Source organism: Haliotis asinina, chromosome 10 (genome assembly GCF_037392515.1).
Source record: "Haliotis asinina isolate JCU_RB_2024 chromosome 10, JCU_Hal_asi_v2, whole genome shotgun sequence".
Classification (NCBI taxonomy): domain Eukaryota; kingdom Metazoa; phylum Mollusca; class Gastropoda; order Lepetellida; family Haliotidae; genus Haliotis; species Haliotis asinina.
In genome coordinates, this window is record NC_090289.1 from 2,057,651 (window position 1) to 2,073,844 (window position 16,194).

General features: G+C 39.7%; 1 protein-coding gene across 4 annotated transcripts in view; it reads left to right on the forward strand.

Annotated features, from left to right (window-relative positions):
* The window catches only part of LOC137254683 (potassium voltage-gated channel subfamily H member 8-like), a 231,458-nt gene that overhangs the window by 124,644 nt on the left and 90,620 nt on the right, over positions 1–16,194 (forward strand). For all 4 annotated transcript variants that reach the window (XM_067792537.1, XM_067792536.1, XM_067792538.1 and 1 more), the window contains one exon: positions 1,188–1,418. In XM_067792537.1, the coding sequence (XP_067648638.1) occupies positions 1,188–1,418 (231 nt within the window). The remainder of the gene's footprint in view (positions 1–1,187; positions 1,419–16,194) is intronic.

The following is a 16,194-nucleotide window of genomic DNA, read 5'->3' on the forward strand; positions in this document are numbered from 1 at the left end:
GGGACTCAACTGTGTTGTATGTAGGATTTGGTGTCTCGTAGAGGGCACATGGGACTCAACTGTGTTGTATGTAGGATTTGGTGTCTCGTAGAGGGCACATGGGACTCAACTGTGTTGTATGTAGGATTTGGTGTCTCGTAGAGGGCACATGGGACTCAACTGTGTTGTATGTAGGATTTGGTGTCTCTTAGAGGGCACATGGGACGCAACTGTGTTGTATGTAGGATTTGGTGTCTCGTAGAGGGCACATGGGACTCAACTGTGTTGTATGTAGGATTTGGTGTCTCGTAGAGGGCACATGGGACTCAACTGTGTTGTATGTAGGATTTGGTGTCTCGTAGAGGGCACATGGGACTCAACTGTGTTGTATGTAGGATTTGGTGTCTCGTAGAGGGCACATGGGACTCAACTGTGTTGTATGTAGGATTTGGTGTCTCGTAGAGGGCACATGGGACTCAACTGTGTTGTATGTAGGATTTGGTGTCTCGTAGAGGGCACATGGGACGCAACTGTGTTGTATGTAGGATTTGGTGTGTTACAGAGGGCACATGGGACTCAACTGTGTTGTATGTAGGATTTGGTGTGTTACAGAGGGCACATGGGACTCAACTGTGTTGTATGTAGGATTTGGTGTCTCGTAGAGGGCACATGGGACTCAACTGTGTTGTATGTAGGATTTGGTGTCTCGTAGAGGGCACATGGGACTCAACTGTGTTGTATGTAGGATTTGGTGTCTCGTAGAGGGCACATGGGACTCAACTGTGTTGTATGTAGGATTTGGTGTCTCGTAGAGGGCACATGGGACTCAACTGTGTTGTATGTAGGATTTGGTGTCTCGTAGAGGGCACATGGGAAGCAACTGTGTTGTATGTAGGATTTGGTGTGTTACAGAGGGCACATGGGACTCAACTGTGTTGTATGTAGGATTTGGTGTCTCGTAGAGGGCACATAACTATCAACAGATTGTTCAGTCATATTTTACAGCACATGTTAGATCACCCCCTATACCAACATTTTATGCCGGTCCCAACGAAAGCTGATTTAGAGGGCTTCCACTGTATTATATAATCATGTTTAGATATATTTTCAAAGTGAATGTAAAACAAAAAGATGAAAACTAGGAATTTCAGTGTTGTGCCAGTGAATAGCAAATGTGAATTGAAACAAAGATTTTTCTTCTGTTGCAGATAGTAACTTTGTCCTTGGCAATGCTCAAGTGACAGGGAAACCCATTGTGTACTGCTCGGATGGTTTCTGTGAGCTCACTGGCTATGGACGGGCCCAAGTCATGGCAAAGCGCTGCGCCTGCCGCTTCTTGTTTGGTAGAGACACAGACAATGATGAAAAACAGAAGATTGAAAGTGCCTTGGAAGACAAAAAAGAAACTAAAACTGAAATTCTCCTTTACAAAAAAAATGGTAAGAGTTTTCTCATACCACTGAAACAAAATACTTCTATGTTACAATATTCTGTGCACAATCCCAATTCACAGTCTCTCTGCTGGTTTTTACGATGAATATCAGATGTTGTATTTTTCTCCAGTACTGGACTGTGCTCCAGCACAAGAACTGCAATGACTGAAGACACTCTTGGACATTTGATTGGAATGAATGGGAATTCAAAGTTTTCCAGTAAATGTTATTGTATGTTACAAAGACTGGCTTCTGCAGGGTCACTTACTATAGGATCCTGTCCACTAACACAAGTGACAGTTGGGATGTGAAAGAAGCTGAAAAGGTTGTTGAATAACCTATTGATTTCTGTTAGATTTCATTGATATATTTGGGAAATGTTTGTTAATTGTAAGGAAACATAAGTAAGTGGTGATTTCCCTGCTCTTAGGTGAAAATCTAGTGGCAAACAAACTTTTGCCATTAGTCATTACTCAGTCAGACACAGTTCAGTCTCTGGAAGCAAAATGAATATCAAACAGTTGGCCTCTAAATTAGTTATGAAGTCATCGAACTGTGGAGTGTGTCTGTCTCAAGGTCAGTCATGAGAGTGGCGGTGGGGCAGTTAACACATGGTTAAAGCAGGCAGTCACTCAGTCACTGTCTCACTCAGTGATGATCTTTACAGTCACATAATGGACACATCGTGTTATGAACCTTCAAAGTGTTTGAGATATTGGGATTACATTGGGTGTTCAGTCTTCTTGACAAAACATATTCCCCCAGGGAAACTTGTGTTGAATTTATTTTGATGGGGATGATTGTAGAATTTGCAGTTGTGACTGTGACTGGATCTAATATTGGTGTGAGAGAAGGGTCCTGACCACACACACCACACATCTACAACCTGGATCCAATATTGGTGTGAAAGATGGGTCCTGACCACACACATCTACAACCTGGATCTATTGATGTGAGAGATGGGTTCAGACCACATACATCAGACTTCTGGAGTCTGGATCCAAGGCTATGTTTCAGCAGAGATCAACTTATGATGACATAATGTTATGGAAAGGCCATGTGAAGGAATGTCTGCTGCCAGTGTCCTTAATTATTGACATGTTTGTGTGTTCCCAACTGAGCACATCCCAACTTGAAGTTTTTGGTTGGAGAATTAGAGGGTCCATTATGTGACATGGCAAGTTTGACATGAACAGCAAGGTCCACAATGTAAATCTGAGTACAGAAAGGGTAACATTATATAGAGAGAGATCTGTGTCCCTTCATGCCAGGGAGGAACATCGGTAGGTTGTTCAGAACCTTTGTTGTAAAGTAACAACAGGATGTAAGGACTTACTGGGTTTATGGATTTCTGTCTGGAAGGAACACAGGAAGCAGGGTTCTCTAATGAACACCAGAGGCATATGTTCAGTTCCACACATTGACACAAACATCAAGAGAAATCTTTTGTCTCTGCAGTGAAATGACTTGCATGTGAAGACAATCCTCACACAATATATTGCACTCAAGGCTATCTTCATGTACAGCTCCAGGAGACTAGACAGTGGCAAACAGTGTCTCCACGTAGAGCTCCAGGAGACTAGACAGTGGCAAACAGCATCTCCATGTAGAGCTCCAGGAGACTAGACAGTGGCAAACAGCGTCTCCATGTAGAGCTCCAGGAGACTAGACAGTGGCAAACAGTGTCTCCATGTAGAGCTCCAGGAGACTAGACAGTGGCAGACAGTGTCTCCACGAAGAGATCCAGGAGACTAGACAGTGGCAAACAGTGTCTCCATGTAGAGCTCCAGGAGACTAGCCAGTCTAGCAGATTAATATTGTGTCCCTGTATACAGCTCCATGAGACAAGATAGCAGGGCAGACACTACCTTCATTCAGATTTTCCTCTAGAAAGTCAGGCAGACAGTGTCTACTCCTTAAGCTTCCAGTAGACATTCATTTCCAAGTGCCTTGTGACATTTAAATTCAAGCCTGTTGACAGGCTCCAAGGAAATCAACCTGACAACAATCCTGTTTACATTCTACAAACGTTCACGCAACTGAGAGGTCTTCCTCGTTTAGACGTTTGATCTGCGATTTTCAATTATGGAAATACTCGTGTGAGTGCATCTGCTGGATTATGTCTTAATCACAGTTGGAGATTGATGTTCTACCAGAGTCTCTAAGTGAGATGGTTGTAACGGCACTGTAACGGCACTCCAGAACACTCCTCCTGAAGGTGGCTGCTTTAACTCAGACAAGTGTGATTGTGCGTTGATTGACAGTTTATGGAGGTTACAGGCCCCTGACCTGATTCTCCCCCTGGCTTCTTAATGCCAGATCGACTTTATTGTACTCAGGTCTGGGTAGAAGTGAAGCTTTCATTGCAGCATTTTCCTTTAGAAAGAGTTACTTGTGAACTGATCTTTATGAATATGGCTCACGAACAGGAACACATGTCAGAGATGAATGCCTAGAGAGTGGAGATTAATGCTAAGAAATGATGCTATGAAAAATTTATACCTGGGGCTGCATAGAGTACAGAAATGAAATCTTGTTATAGTGATGTGGTTGGTTCTAATGCTGTCAATTTGGAGTAAAACACATTACTGTCTCCATTACAGTCGTCTAAGGTGGGTGGTGAGGTAGCCTAATGGTTAACACATCTGCTAATGGTTAACACATTGACCTGGGTTCAATTCCCCATGTGGGTACAATCTGTGAAGCACATTTCTGGTGTCCCCTGCCATGACATTGCTGGAATATTGCTAAAAGCAGTGTAAACCCATACTCACTCACTCCCTCACTCACAGTCGTCTAAGCAACCATTACATTGTATCAGAATGGTGAGTCATCCCCAAGATGAAATCTGTACCTTGTCAGCTTGCTGATGGCGTTAGCCTCTTTGGTCATGTGGCCATTTGAGATCAAAAGGTTGTCTCTTCAAATTCCACCTAGGGACTTGGAACTTTTCTTACTACATTCATTATACAATAGGAATCTGACTTTCAGATTATTTTGTTAATGTTACTCCAAATTGGAGCTAAATTATTGTTTTATTTTATGTTTTTTTTAATTGGCTCCAATTACAACAGAGGAATACATGTTATTCTTTTCATCTGTGTGAAATTGGTTTCATAAGTGAAAATGTGAGTGTCTAACTCTTGTGATAGTTTGTAGTGTAGAGAACAAGCCGATGATGAAACTGAGAACATCTGCCAGTATTTCTGATCAAATCAGTTGAACTGTCTACAAGGAAACTACTCCTTGCCAAAGAACCACCTATGAGAGATGTGCTGATTCTGTTTTGACAGCGTCAGCTGTTCAGGAAGTACAGATGGATGCATGGTGATTGTTTATTAGACTGTATGTGCAACTTATAAATATTAAGAAAGTTCTAAAATCATTATTTATTTAAAAAGATGGTTTTCAGATGAGTATCTCTGCCAAACATGAGGACAATGCTAGTTTTCATGTGCCAGGTGGCACAGATTGTGGTGGAATCTGATACTTTTACCCAGCAGAGATGCAACCATACATCCAGAAACCACAGAAATACACAATATATAGCAACCCCTGAATTACCTGAGAAGTCAGTGCAGGGGAGATAACTCTGTTCAGTCTTACTATTGTCTTGTGAAGGCAGCACCAGTAAAATACCCACAGATCAATGTCATACAACATTCTCCAATATCAGTCACATCTGCTTAGAGTCTGTTTGAAATAAGTTCTTGACAATCTCACAACTATGGATGCACTTCAGTATTGGATACATAAGCTCAATGTAAATCACAAGTCATGATATAAATCTTTTTATTCACAGTTGGATATACTCCTGTGTCTTCTTCATCCGTTACAATGGCACTTGGTGTCTGTAATGCAACTAATCCCATTCATCAGCACATGACATATCTCAACAAAGCTATAATGTTATATATTCACCTCTAATCTGTTGTATGCGACAAGGTCTTCTCCATAACGCTCGATCGGTCATATGTTCCACAAATTTCTGGCTAGACATGCTGCTGAGACCGAGGAGTGACCGGGACATGGACACACAACAGTTCTAGAGCAAGCTGACCAAAGTTATACAACTTGACCCCAAGAGCTAAACTGTCATCTGTAAAACATTTCAGAAATACTTCAACAGGTGAAAGATAATTACATATGACAGATTAATTACTCTTTTAGAAGATTTAAAACAATATTTGTGTGCTGCATATATGCTGAATAAGGTATTGTTTTCAAAAACTCTCTTCTTAAAACACAAGAATATGCCCCTTGTTTCCCGATTATCAACTGAAAATAGTTTGACAGGGAAGTATTTGAAGGTAAGATCTACTGTGGTATCTTTTTTTCACCTGCCATCTTTTCATTTCATAATTATGAACTGTTATGGAAAACAAAATGTTCAATATGATCTTAAAATGCATATTTATTAGGGTTTTAGCAAAGGTTATATTAAAGGAATGATTCCTGTTCATTAGAGAGGTATAGAAAATTCATATAGATGGTTACTTAATCAATTTGGGTTGTAACTCTTCAGACATGAATAAGATTTTCATTTGTTTAGCAGTAAACATACTGTGGGAATAATCAATGGATTGTGCATTTGTCTTTATGACTAAGAACAGGAGAGTTTTATCTGTTTCGTACTGAGGAAGTACAATTTAATACCAGCTGACAGGTTTAGCTGTAGAATTCAGCAGTCTAGTGTTGTTCTGTTTCCCCATTCAGACAGTGCAGCACACACCTGACAGGATTACAATGCTGTATTGAGTCTAATATAATGTAAATATGTCTGAGTCAAAATACTGGATGGTCTTCTCGCCAACAGAACTGAATACAGTGTAATATTGCACACAAACAATGACAGAAAGAGTATTGGTGTTAGAATTCTTGATTTGAAATATGAAGAAATATTCAATACTTATTCATAGTCCTCTGAACTGATATGATTTATATTGAGTAGGAAGATTTTATGATGACATACGACAATGCTGCCAGGAACCAAATGTTGCACTATGGGTAAATGAGGCCTACATTGTGAACCTGGCTTCATGAAAGATGCATGCAATACCTCCAAACCCCACTAACGCAAACACTGCATGAATGTCTGGTCTTTTCTCAGGCAGCTCCCTCTTGTACCGAGCAAGAAAATAAAGGGAACACTGATAAGGAAAGTCTTTTTGATTACCATGGCAACCAGGAATTGTTTGGAGCTAGCACAGGGATGATATTACATCATGTTTGCAGCTGATCACTGGTAACAATCATTTGCATCAAACTCAACGTTTCTTTCGTAACTTTCATTAATACTACTCCATAGAATGAAAGAATATTCCATTCTTTCATATCACATCTGCTGCTCAAATTAACTATAGGAATATGGAGGAATCAGGCATTCCTTAACATCCACTAAGTTGCATGTTTCATCGATACATGGATGGTCGTGTGCAACAGTGGGCTGTGTTAGTGTTGATGGTTCTTTCTGATGGTACAGTTTTAGCAGCTCAACTGACAGAAAGTAAGTTAGCTTATGTTTTGTTCTGTTTGTTCTTCTTGGATTGTCCATTGTCCATTGTCCTTCACAAATGTGTCCAGAGCAACTGGACTAATGACGCTGAGACTTCACATAGTTACAAGACACTGAGACTTCACATGGTTACAAGACACTGAGACTTCACATAGTTACAAGACACTGAGACTTCACATGGTTACAAGACACTGAGACTTCACATGGTTACAAGACACTGAGACTTCACATGGTTACAAGACACTGAGACTTCACATGGTTACAAGACACTGAGACTTCACATGGTTACAAGACACCGAGACTTCACATGGTTACAAGACACCGAGACTTCACATGGTTACAAGACACTGAGACTTCACATGGTTACAAGACACCGAGACTTCACATGGTTACAAGACACCGAGACTTCACATGGTTACAAGACACTGAGACTTCACATGGTTACAAGACACTGAGACTTCACATGGTTACAAGACACCGAGACTTCACATGGTTACAAGACACCGAGACTTCACATGGTTACAAGACACTGAGACTTCACATGGTTACAAGACACCGAGACTTCACATGGTTACAAGACACTGAGACTTCACATGGTTACAAGACACTGAGACTTCACATGGTTACAAGACACTGAGACTTCACATGGTTACAAGACACTGAGACTTCACATAGTTACAATTGTAACCACTCTGCTGTTTGAGCATCATTCAAATTTCTTTGAAATTTCTTTGATTGCCAGTATTTTCCTTTATTTCAGAACTTCAAGATATAGACATCCAAATTAATTATGCTCTCAAATGACATAGCTGGATGAAGAGCTAATTGCTGATCCAACTTATGAAATATTATTTCTTAATGATTATTTGACCATATATGATTCTGAAATTTGTAATGGAAGCAAGTATAGAATGGTCTGTAGCAAGCTATCATTTGGAGATGCCTGGGTTCCTCTTAAAACAAAGGTTGTGAACATCAACACATGAGATGGTGAGACTAGGGGGATTTTATGTCCACTTCCCCTACTAGGCATACAGTGTAAATCTATTTCTGTCACAGAATGATTTATGTAAAACATCTTCTGACCACTAATTCCCATTTAGACAGTGGTCAGTGTAACAAATGTTATATTTGGGATCACATTTTCTTAATAAAGTCACCTTTTAAACATCAGCAATGACACAACAGACTGATGGTGAAATGAAATGCAGTGATAGTGATGAAGTAGGTCCTTGTGAGGCAGTGAACACACACTGTGTTGACGAATGGGATTTGTATGTAGTCAGGGTTATCTGTAACATTACCCTTTGATCAATAACTTGTTAAATACTTTTCACATTTTGTTCATCTTTTGTCTCATCAAACAAACTCTTGGCTGTGAATATCCCATATGTCACTGAGAATGAGTAACAGTTGTTTTTATCTGATACAAATCAGGATGCCCATTAGGTAAGACAATTTGTCTGTCAAATATTCCACTCACTCAACAGTCGCTCACTCACTCACTCACTCACTCACTCACTCACTCAACCGCTTACTCAACCACTCGTTCATCCACCCACACAACCACTCACGGAACCACTCAACCACTCACTCATTCATCCACTCACTCAACCAGTCACTCATACAGTCAATCACTCAACCTATCAACCACTCAACCACTCACTCAACACTCACTCAACCATCCACTCACTCACACTCACTCAACCAATCACTCAACCACTCAACCACTCACTCACTAAACAAGTCACTCCACCACTCACAGGTAGATATTAATTCAGTCTGTGTGTCTATAGCTATACATAAAGAAAAAAGTATTGCAACACCAAAAATATGTAGCTCTGAAAGTACTTCAAATAAAGTCATACCATTTTTGTTGAATAAAATAGTAAATATGGCATGTATGGAGCATCATGCACAAATAACGCTGTCTCAAAGCTTATCGTGCAACCATGACATGCACATGAAGCAAGGTACCCACTCATGCAAAGCATTTCAGTATCTTAAGACGCATGATAGAAGCAGAATAAAAGTTGATTTGAGTGTCAAACCACATTGCAAACAAACATCATATGGTTATACTGAGCTATTGATATGTTTGAGCATATAATGGGACCATGATAAGTATCCAAATCCAAACGATGGCAGATTATTGGAATGAGGGATGCAGGTCTGTCATACCGTGAGATTACACGAAGAATTGGACACCATTTTAGCACTGTAAGCTTCATAGTGAAGAAGCATCAACAAAAGAACGACGTCAAAGACCTGAAACGTGCAGGACGACCCCGTTGCACATCCAGAGGAGAAGATGCAGCCCTTTTAAGGCACGTATGGCGATCCCATTTAAAAACAGTACTCAACTGCAACATGATTGGTTACCAAATCGACCCATATCCACCAAGACTATTCGCAATCGTCTCAGAGTAGCTGACCGGGCACAACGACCTATCAAGAGACCTTTCTTAACACCTCCACAGGCAACTCTCTTGGCTTGTGTTGCGATCGTCTGAATCGGAACTTGGCATCATGGAGACAGATCCATTGGTCTGACAAGAGCCGCTTCCTTTTCCACGTCACTGATGGTCGGTCAAGGGTTTGGAGACAGCCAGGGACAGCATATGCTCAAAGGAACATCCAGGAAGCTGTGCCATTTGGGGGTGGATCCATAATGGTGTAGGGGTGCATGTCTCATGACTGTAAACTGGAACTACAGACAGTAGCAGGAAACCTTACCAGGCATCGGTATCAACAGGAAATCTTGGACAGGGTTGTTGTTCCATGTTTTGACAATCACCTGCTTCAGACAAGAACAGTTTACATGGATGTGTGAGACATTCTTGGTCGTAGACTAAGTGAATGGATACCTCAGGTTCAAAATCTGGCACAAGATATTGACTCTGCAGGAACTGTGATGATTACCCTTGGATTAGATACAATTTGCAGTTTGAAATCCCAGCTAACATTTCCACTAAAGCCATATTTGTGAAAACTAGCCTTGTTTTGTTACAGAGATAAAATGCATTAAATGTCTCAATTTGAAAAATTTCACTTGTTTTTCAGATTCATTGAGGATGATAAAGTTAACTGAAAAGATTTCGTCTCATCTTTCATGCGCGAAATAACCACACTTCGAGTTTACACATGACTACTATGTTGAAAATCGGGAGTTGCAATACTTTTTTCTTTATGTATAGTTTTCAAACATGGCACATGTGATGCAAGTCAAGCTAGGGCAAGTCATCAGACATCAGTTTTGGCAATGTCCTTTCACATGTTAACTGCTTTAACAACTTGAGACTCCCCGCCATCATGCGCCTACCGGAAGTATTCATAGAAAATTCATTATCTGTATGAAACTGAATATTTGAAATCCCAACAGGAGCTTGTGAGTTGTGTAGTCCAGGACCTGAAGCACATGTACATTGTATCATTAGTGGTGTCATTTGGTCCATGGCATGTTGCCACAGAAAGGTGAGTGATGGCTTGACCTCAGTGCAGTCACAGAGGACTTCAGTATTGTCATTCCAATATCGCATTAATTCACACCTTAATGCATTAACTTTAAGAATGTGTTAGGCATTTGGTGCTATATTGAGTAGCACTGGTAAGACACATACCAACTTGGCATTGTAGGCTGCTCTAAGAATATAAAAATTATAAAAGCTAAAAAAACGCTCGTACTGATTGTGGGTTATTAAAGGTAATGCCTTCGGTCTTAGATTTTGCCTTCAGCTGTGACCCAGAAATACTGAACAGCAAATGAAACACAACTCTTGCTTCTTTCAAGTTTTTAAACAGAAGACTTAAACATGAACGCTTACTTTTATGAGATTTCATTTTTTCAAAAATAGAGTTTCTTTTGCTGTTTACACAGGTGGGATGAAAACACTCAGAAAGTAATATACTGAAGAAGCCAGGAACCTACTTTCACTTGGTCTCTGACTAGTCCTGCCACAAAATGTCTACAATGCTTACATATTCTGTCAGTTGTAGTCACTTCCAGTTGGTATAAAAGCTAGAGTATTGAGAAGTAGTTATGAAGTAGTTGTCATAGCACTCTCATTGTACTTGTTAATGATGTCTGCAATCATTGGACTCCACTTTGTCATCAACACAGTTTAGTCATCTCTGGCCATTGGTCTGTTATGACTATCACGAATCTAGGGGACCAGGCTTAACACAGAAAACCCTGTAACAGTCTTTGTGTCTTATGTAGTACATTAATGAAGTAATCAAAATGTTTGTCTGGTTGTTTCCCTGATCATGCATCTATCTAAAATTGACATCTCATAAATGATATTTTACTGTCTGATTTTGATACCCATTCCCTCAATTTCTCATTAAGTTTATAAGTAGATATATATGTCAAATAAAAGTGACAAATCCCTCTCAGTATACAAGGTGGAGAGGATCATGGTTTCATGCCAGACTTCAGACATGTTGAAATCAAACCCTATGTAGCAGGCTATTTCTTCCCCAGTCCATCCCCAGGGAAGGTTAAGCCTAGGGGGGAAAGTTTGTCTGAGGTCATTTAAGTTTCCCGAACATGTGTTTACCAGCTTGGGAAATTTGACCTGTTACATTGGGTCTTTAGCTTGATGACCAAATGCCTTAACCACTAGGCTACAATTTAACATTGTCCCTTTCAATATTCTGACTGATGAACATATTTTTCCAAATCACCACCAGCGATACAGTAGGTGTTTGTGAAAAGATTACCTATACCTGCCCCAAGCCAACACAAACAGAGGCAAAGCCAATTTGACATTCTAGATGAAAGTCCATTCTTGCCATTTAATCTTCATCCTCAGTGTCAGAAATGTGACAAATGTAGAGAATATTTTGTAACCTCCTGTCAGTTCTTAGCAAATGAACTGGATAAAGATCCACCAAGTATTACCTGTTTTTCCTTTAGATAGAGCCTGTTTTCATGAATCCAAATGAATATTTCCGCAGCTGTGATTGACAGAATGATCTGGATGATTCATGCTGGTCTGAAAGAGCCTGCTTCAAATCTTGTTATATATTTCTGTCAAAGAAACAATACTATCTGCTTTGCATCTCTCTCCAGCTGGATTTGGTTTCATACGGGCGCTGGGCAATAAGCAACTGAAATACATTTGACATTTTCTTCATGACTTTTTCAAGATAGCCTTCATTTCATCTTTGTAATATTAATCTCAAAGTGAATAGTCGTTTCATGTCTATTTCAAATAAATGTCTCTGATTTGTTGGTGTGGACTCCTGATAGGCCTGCTGACAGATGATCACCACAAACTCTGATCTTGTCCAGCTGAGCATTCACTGAATAAACTTTGGTTCTTAGTTTGATCTTCTGAACAAGTATTGGAAAGAAGAGATTACTTGTTGTGTACGACACAAGAAACAGATAGGTTTGTTTAAGATCAAAAACGTAATATCTGGAAAATCATATTCAACATCATGACAATGTTAGTCAAAAGGAGCTCTTCACTGGGTGTGGTGTCCCTGGCAAGATATTGCTGGAATATTGCTAAAAGCAGTGTAAAACCATACTCACTCACTCACTCCTCTCAGGAATCTGTCTAATTACATAGATCAATTCTCATGATGTCAGTCACTGGATTGTCTGGTCAAGGCTCATATATTTACAAGTCACATCCATACAGCAGCATTAAACAACACAAATGGATTTCGCATTTGTGTATTTGTGTGAGTGCTACCGTCATTTATAATAATATCATCTTACTTCATCGTGTAACAAATACTGACTCACTCTGTGCACCTATCGAGTGGTGAGAATACAGGTCCACTGCTACAAAAACAATTCATTACTTGGTTGTAGCTGAGAATACTGCATTATTTTTGCATGTGAGTTCCACACAGGTGTTGGCAGCTGAGTGTAAGGGTGGATGTCTTAGCCGTTAGCAAATGATTATGAACTGCTTGAAGCAACAAAGTTTGTTTTCCTTTTTAAGCAGAGAATGACTTAGTGGCAATACTTTGCCTTAAGGTTTTAGAGATGCAACTGATTACTGCTGAATCCGATTAGATGTTGACACAAATTGGTAATTCAAATCTGAATTATGTTGTCTTCTGGAAATTAATAATGTATTGGGTTCTGAAGTTGTGAGAAATTAATATTATCAGGGCTTTGCAAGCCATTGCCAGCATGTTGATAGGCTGAGCAAGAGGCATAAGCTGGGAAAAGTCATGTAAGATGGAAACACCCTTTGCTCAGAGAAGGATCGGATATATTTCACAGAAAATGTCTCAGTAAAGAATATCCTTAAATCGTCAAGTGGCAGCTCAGTGGTGTCTGACACTGTCTTAGCTGGCGTTTATGATTTATTTTAGTTGCACATGGTCGTTAGTTTCCATCAAAGGCCATACAGCCAGGTAAATGTTAAAAGGCGATAGGTTTCTGTTCCTGTTGTCAGCTGTTACCGTCTCTCAGCACAGTGCCTGCTGACGTACTGCTTGCATCACGAGAGCTTAAATTAAGTTTGAAGTCTAGCATTACACGAACTGGCAAATATCATTTGGACCATTTCTCAAGAAAAAATAACAAATTATACTTAATTTTGTTCCAGTGACATTTGTTTTATATTAATGTACTGTGGACTTACACTGGTTGTCAGAATTGTCAGATATGTCTATATGAAGTTTGCACTAAGCATGATACTGCTGGTGATGGTCATTATATCAACCAGTATTTTCATTACAACCACTAGTATGGTCATTAAACCAGTATTTCTCATACTGGTTGATTCAATGACAGCATTGATGGTTGTACATGTAATTATGATAATGGTTGTTTCAAGACAATACTTGTGGTTGTAATGACAGTACAGGCTGTTTTAATAACAATACTTGTGGTTGTAATGACAGTACAGGCTGTTTTAATAACAATACTTGTGGTTGTAATGACAGTACAGGCTGTTTTAATAACAATACTTGTGGTTGTAATGACAGTACAGGCTGTTTTAATAACAATACTTGTGGTTGTAATGACAGTACAGGCTGTTTTAATGACAATACTGGTGGTTGTGGTGATAATACTGTTTTTTTAATGATAACACTTGTACTGAAAATACAGGTGGTTGTAATGACAATATGGTTGTTGTAACATTCAGCAAGGGCCACTTGTCATAGATTTATCTCATCTAAAACTGGCGTTCACATACACATATCATGGAGACCATGATCGACTTCATCATTGTTCATTATTGACCAACCCGAAACAGTCTGTCTGTCTGTCTGTCTGTCTGTCTGTCTGTCTGTCTGTCTGTCTGTCTGTCTGTCTGTCACATATCACAGTCACATGTTGTTTCACAATAAAATGCATAGAAAGTGAGCTCAATAACAACATACACCCTTACGGCATGGGAGGCACTCTGTGCTGCATTTAACATCAGGACACATAGGAAAACATATAAGTCAAGTAAAATGAATATATTCATGTGACCTAGGTATATTCCACAAAAGTAACAGCTGAAAAGGTCTCCAAACTGTGTGTTAAACAATTTTATGAACGACCTATTCTTCAACCAGGTGGAATGTCTCAGTATCTGTGACCTCTTTGTTCTAAATACCTTAACAGCAAGTACAATGAAACATTTTTTCCCCTTTTTCAATCACATGTCCCCAGATTACATTCCTGGCAAGGATGAAAATGACTTTTGTAGTTTGATTAAGTTAAATTCAATGCCTGAAACTGATGGCCGATTTACATGGATGTTTGCACTGCACCCTAGTGGCACTGTTATAAACTTTGGGATACAGACAAGAGGTTGTAAGGGGGTTGTATTGTCTGTTCGTGGACGTGTTCAATATTTAATTTTGTTGACAATGTTGCCATGCGAATAACTCTTTTCTGGTTCTCCTTTTGATCTGTGCAGAAATTAATCAAACCAAAAGACTGTGAAGCCAAGTGTCTTGTGAGTGCATACCTCGACAAAGCCTAATATGTCTCCATCTGATTGCTGTCAGATAACATATACACAGGGCAAATTACTTGTTACTTTAATCTTAGAAATTGGGGAATTCTTTTATTTGTGGTACTTTTGTGAAGGACATTGGTTAGCGATCACCTCTGACATTTGTGTCAAGGCCCCCCATGGTTCCAGAAACCTCATTCCCAATCGCTCTTCATGTCATCTCTAATGGCTTGATCTGCTTAGTGGGGAGAAAAACTGGCGAACACTTGAACCGTTTTTCCGTCACTGATTAGTGATCCCCACAAGTCCAGCTTTGATCTTCCATGAACAGTGGCGCACAGGGGACATTGATTTTGGCTTTCGTTGTCAGGACACTGTTTGGGAGCAATCCCTAATCCTGTTTGGCATCCCTAGAAAAACCCAAATCAGTAGACATGTATCAATAAACATGGCTTTGTTTTGATCACTTGATCATTCTGGATTGTCAATTACTAGAACTTTTTACCTTTTCAAAAATAAAAATGATATTAAAGAACTTGTCAGTTTTCTGTAATTATTGGCAGTCAAGATGTGTTCGTTTCGTGCCAGAACACACTTGTAGGAGGTTGGTTATATCAGAATGTTATTGTTTCGGTATTAAAGTTGCACTTTTGTAAGCCCACTGGGAATTCAACTGACAAAGGGAGATATTTGTGTAACTTTCTAATGCCACAACACGGCATGCATCTACGTCACTTTTCCAGAAAAGAAAGCAGAATCTCATTGATGAGAAATTGATCTTTACAGCAGTGCTATCAAACTTGTTGCATGTTGATGTTGAGTTAAGAATGAGAAATGTGATATTTTAAGTTCTAGCCTACAACATAAGTCCTAGCTGGACACAAGTGCTGCTTATTAAGGAGAAAACCCAATAAGATTTTGACAGTTGAAGTAGCAAAGACAGCTGCAGATTTTTCAAAAATTGAGGTGCACACCCAGAGGTGAACCAAAACCATCCCTTCAGTAACCAGGTAAGGTGTCCAACAAGTTGGGTGCACCCTGTTGTCTGTCTGCCCAGTAATAATTTATGATAAACCCTTCGCATCAGTAATTACTCCTCCAAACTCAAAGGCAGATCCAGAGGGGGAATGCATAGGCGCGCACCAATGCTTTTGTCCTGAAATTGTGTTAAAAGACCATTGAAACTTGGGTGAAAATGAAGTGTGCACCCCCAACCCTCATCCCCTCTTTTTTCAATGGTGTACACACAGCCCTTTCTCAAAAAGCTGTATCCACCCCTGAAGCTGAGTTTATTGTACGATTCCAACTGTATCATCAACAAGGTTAATGAACTACCACCCAGTGG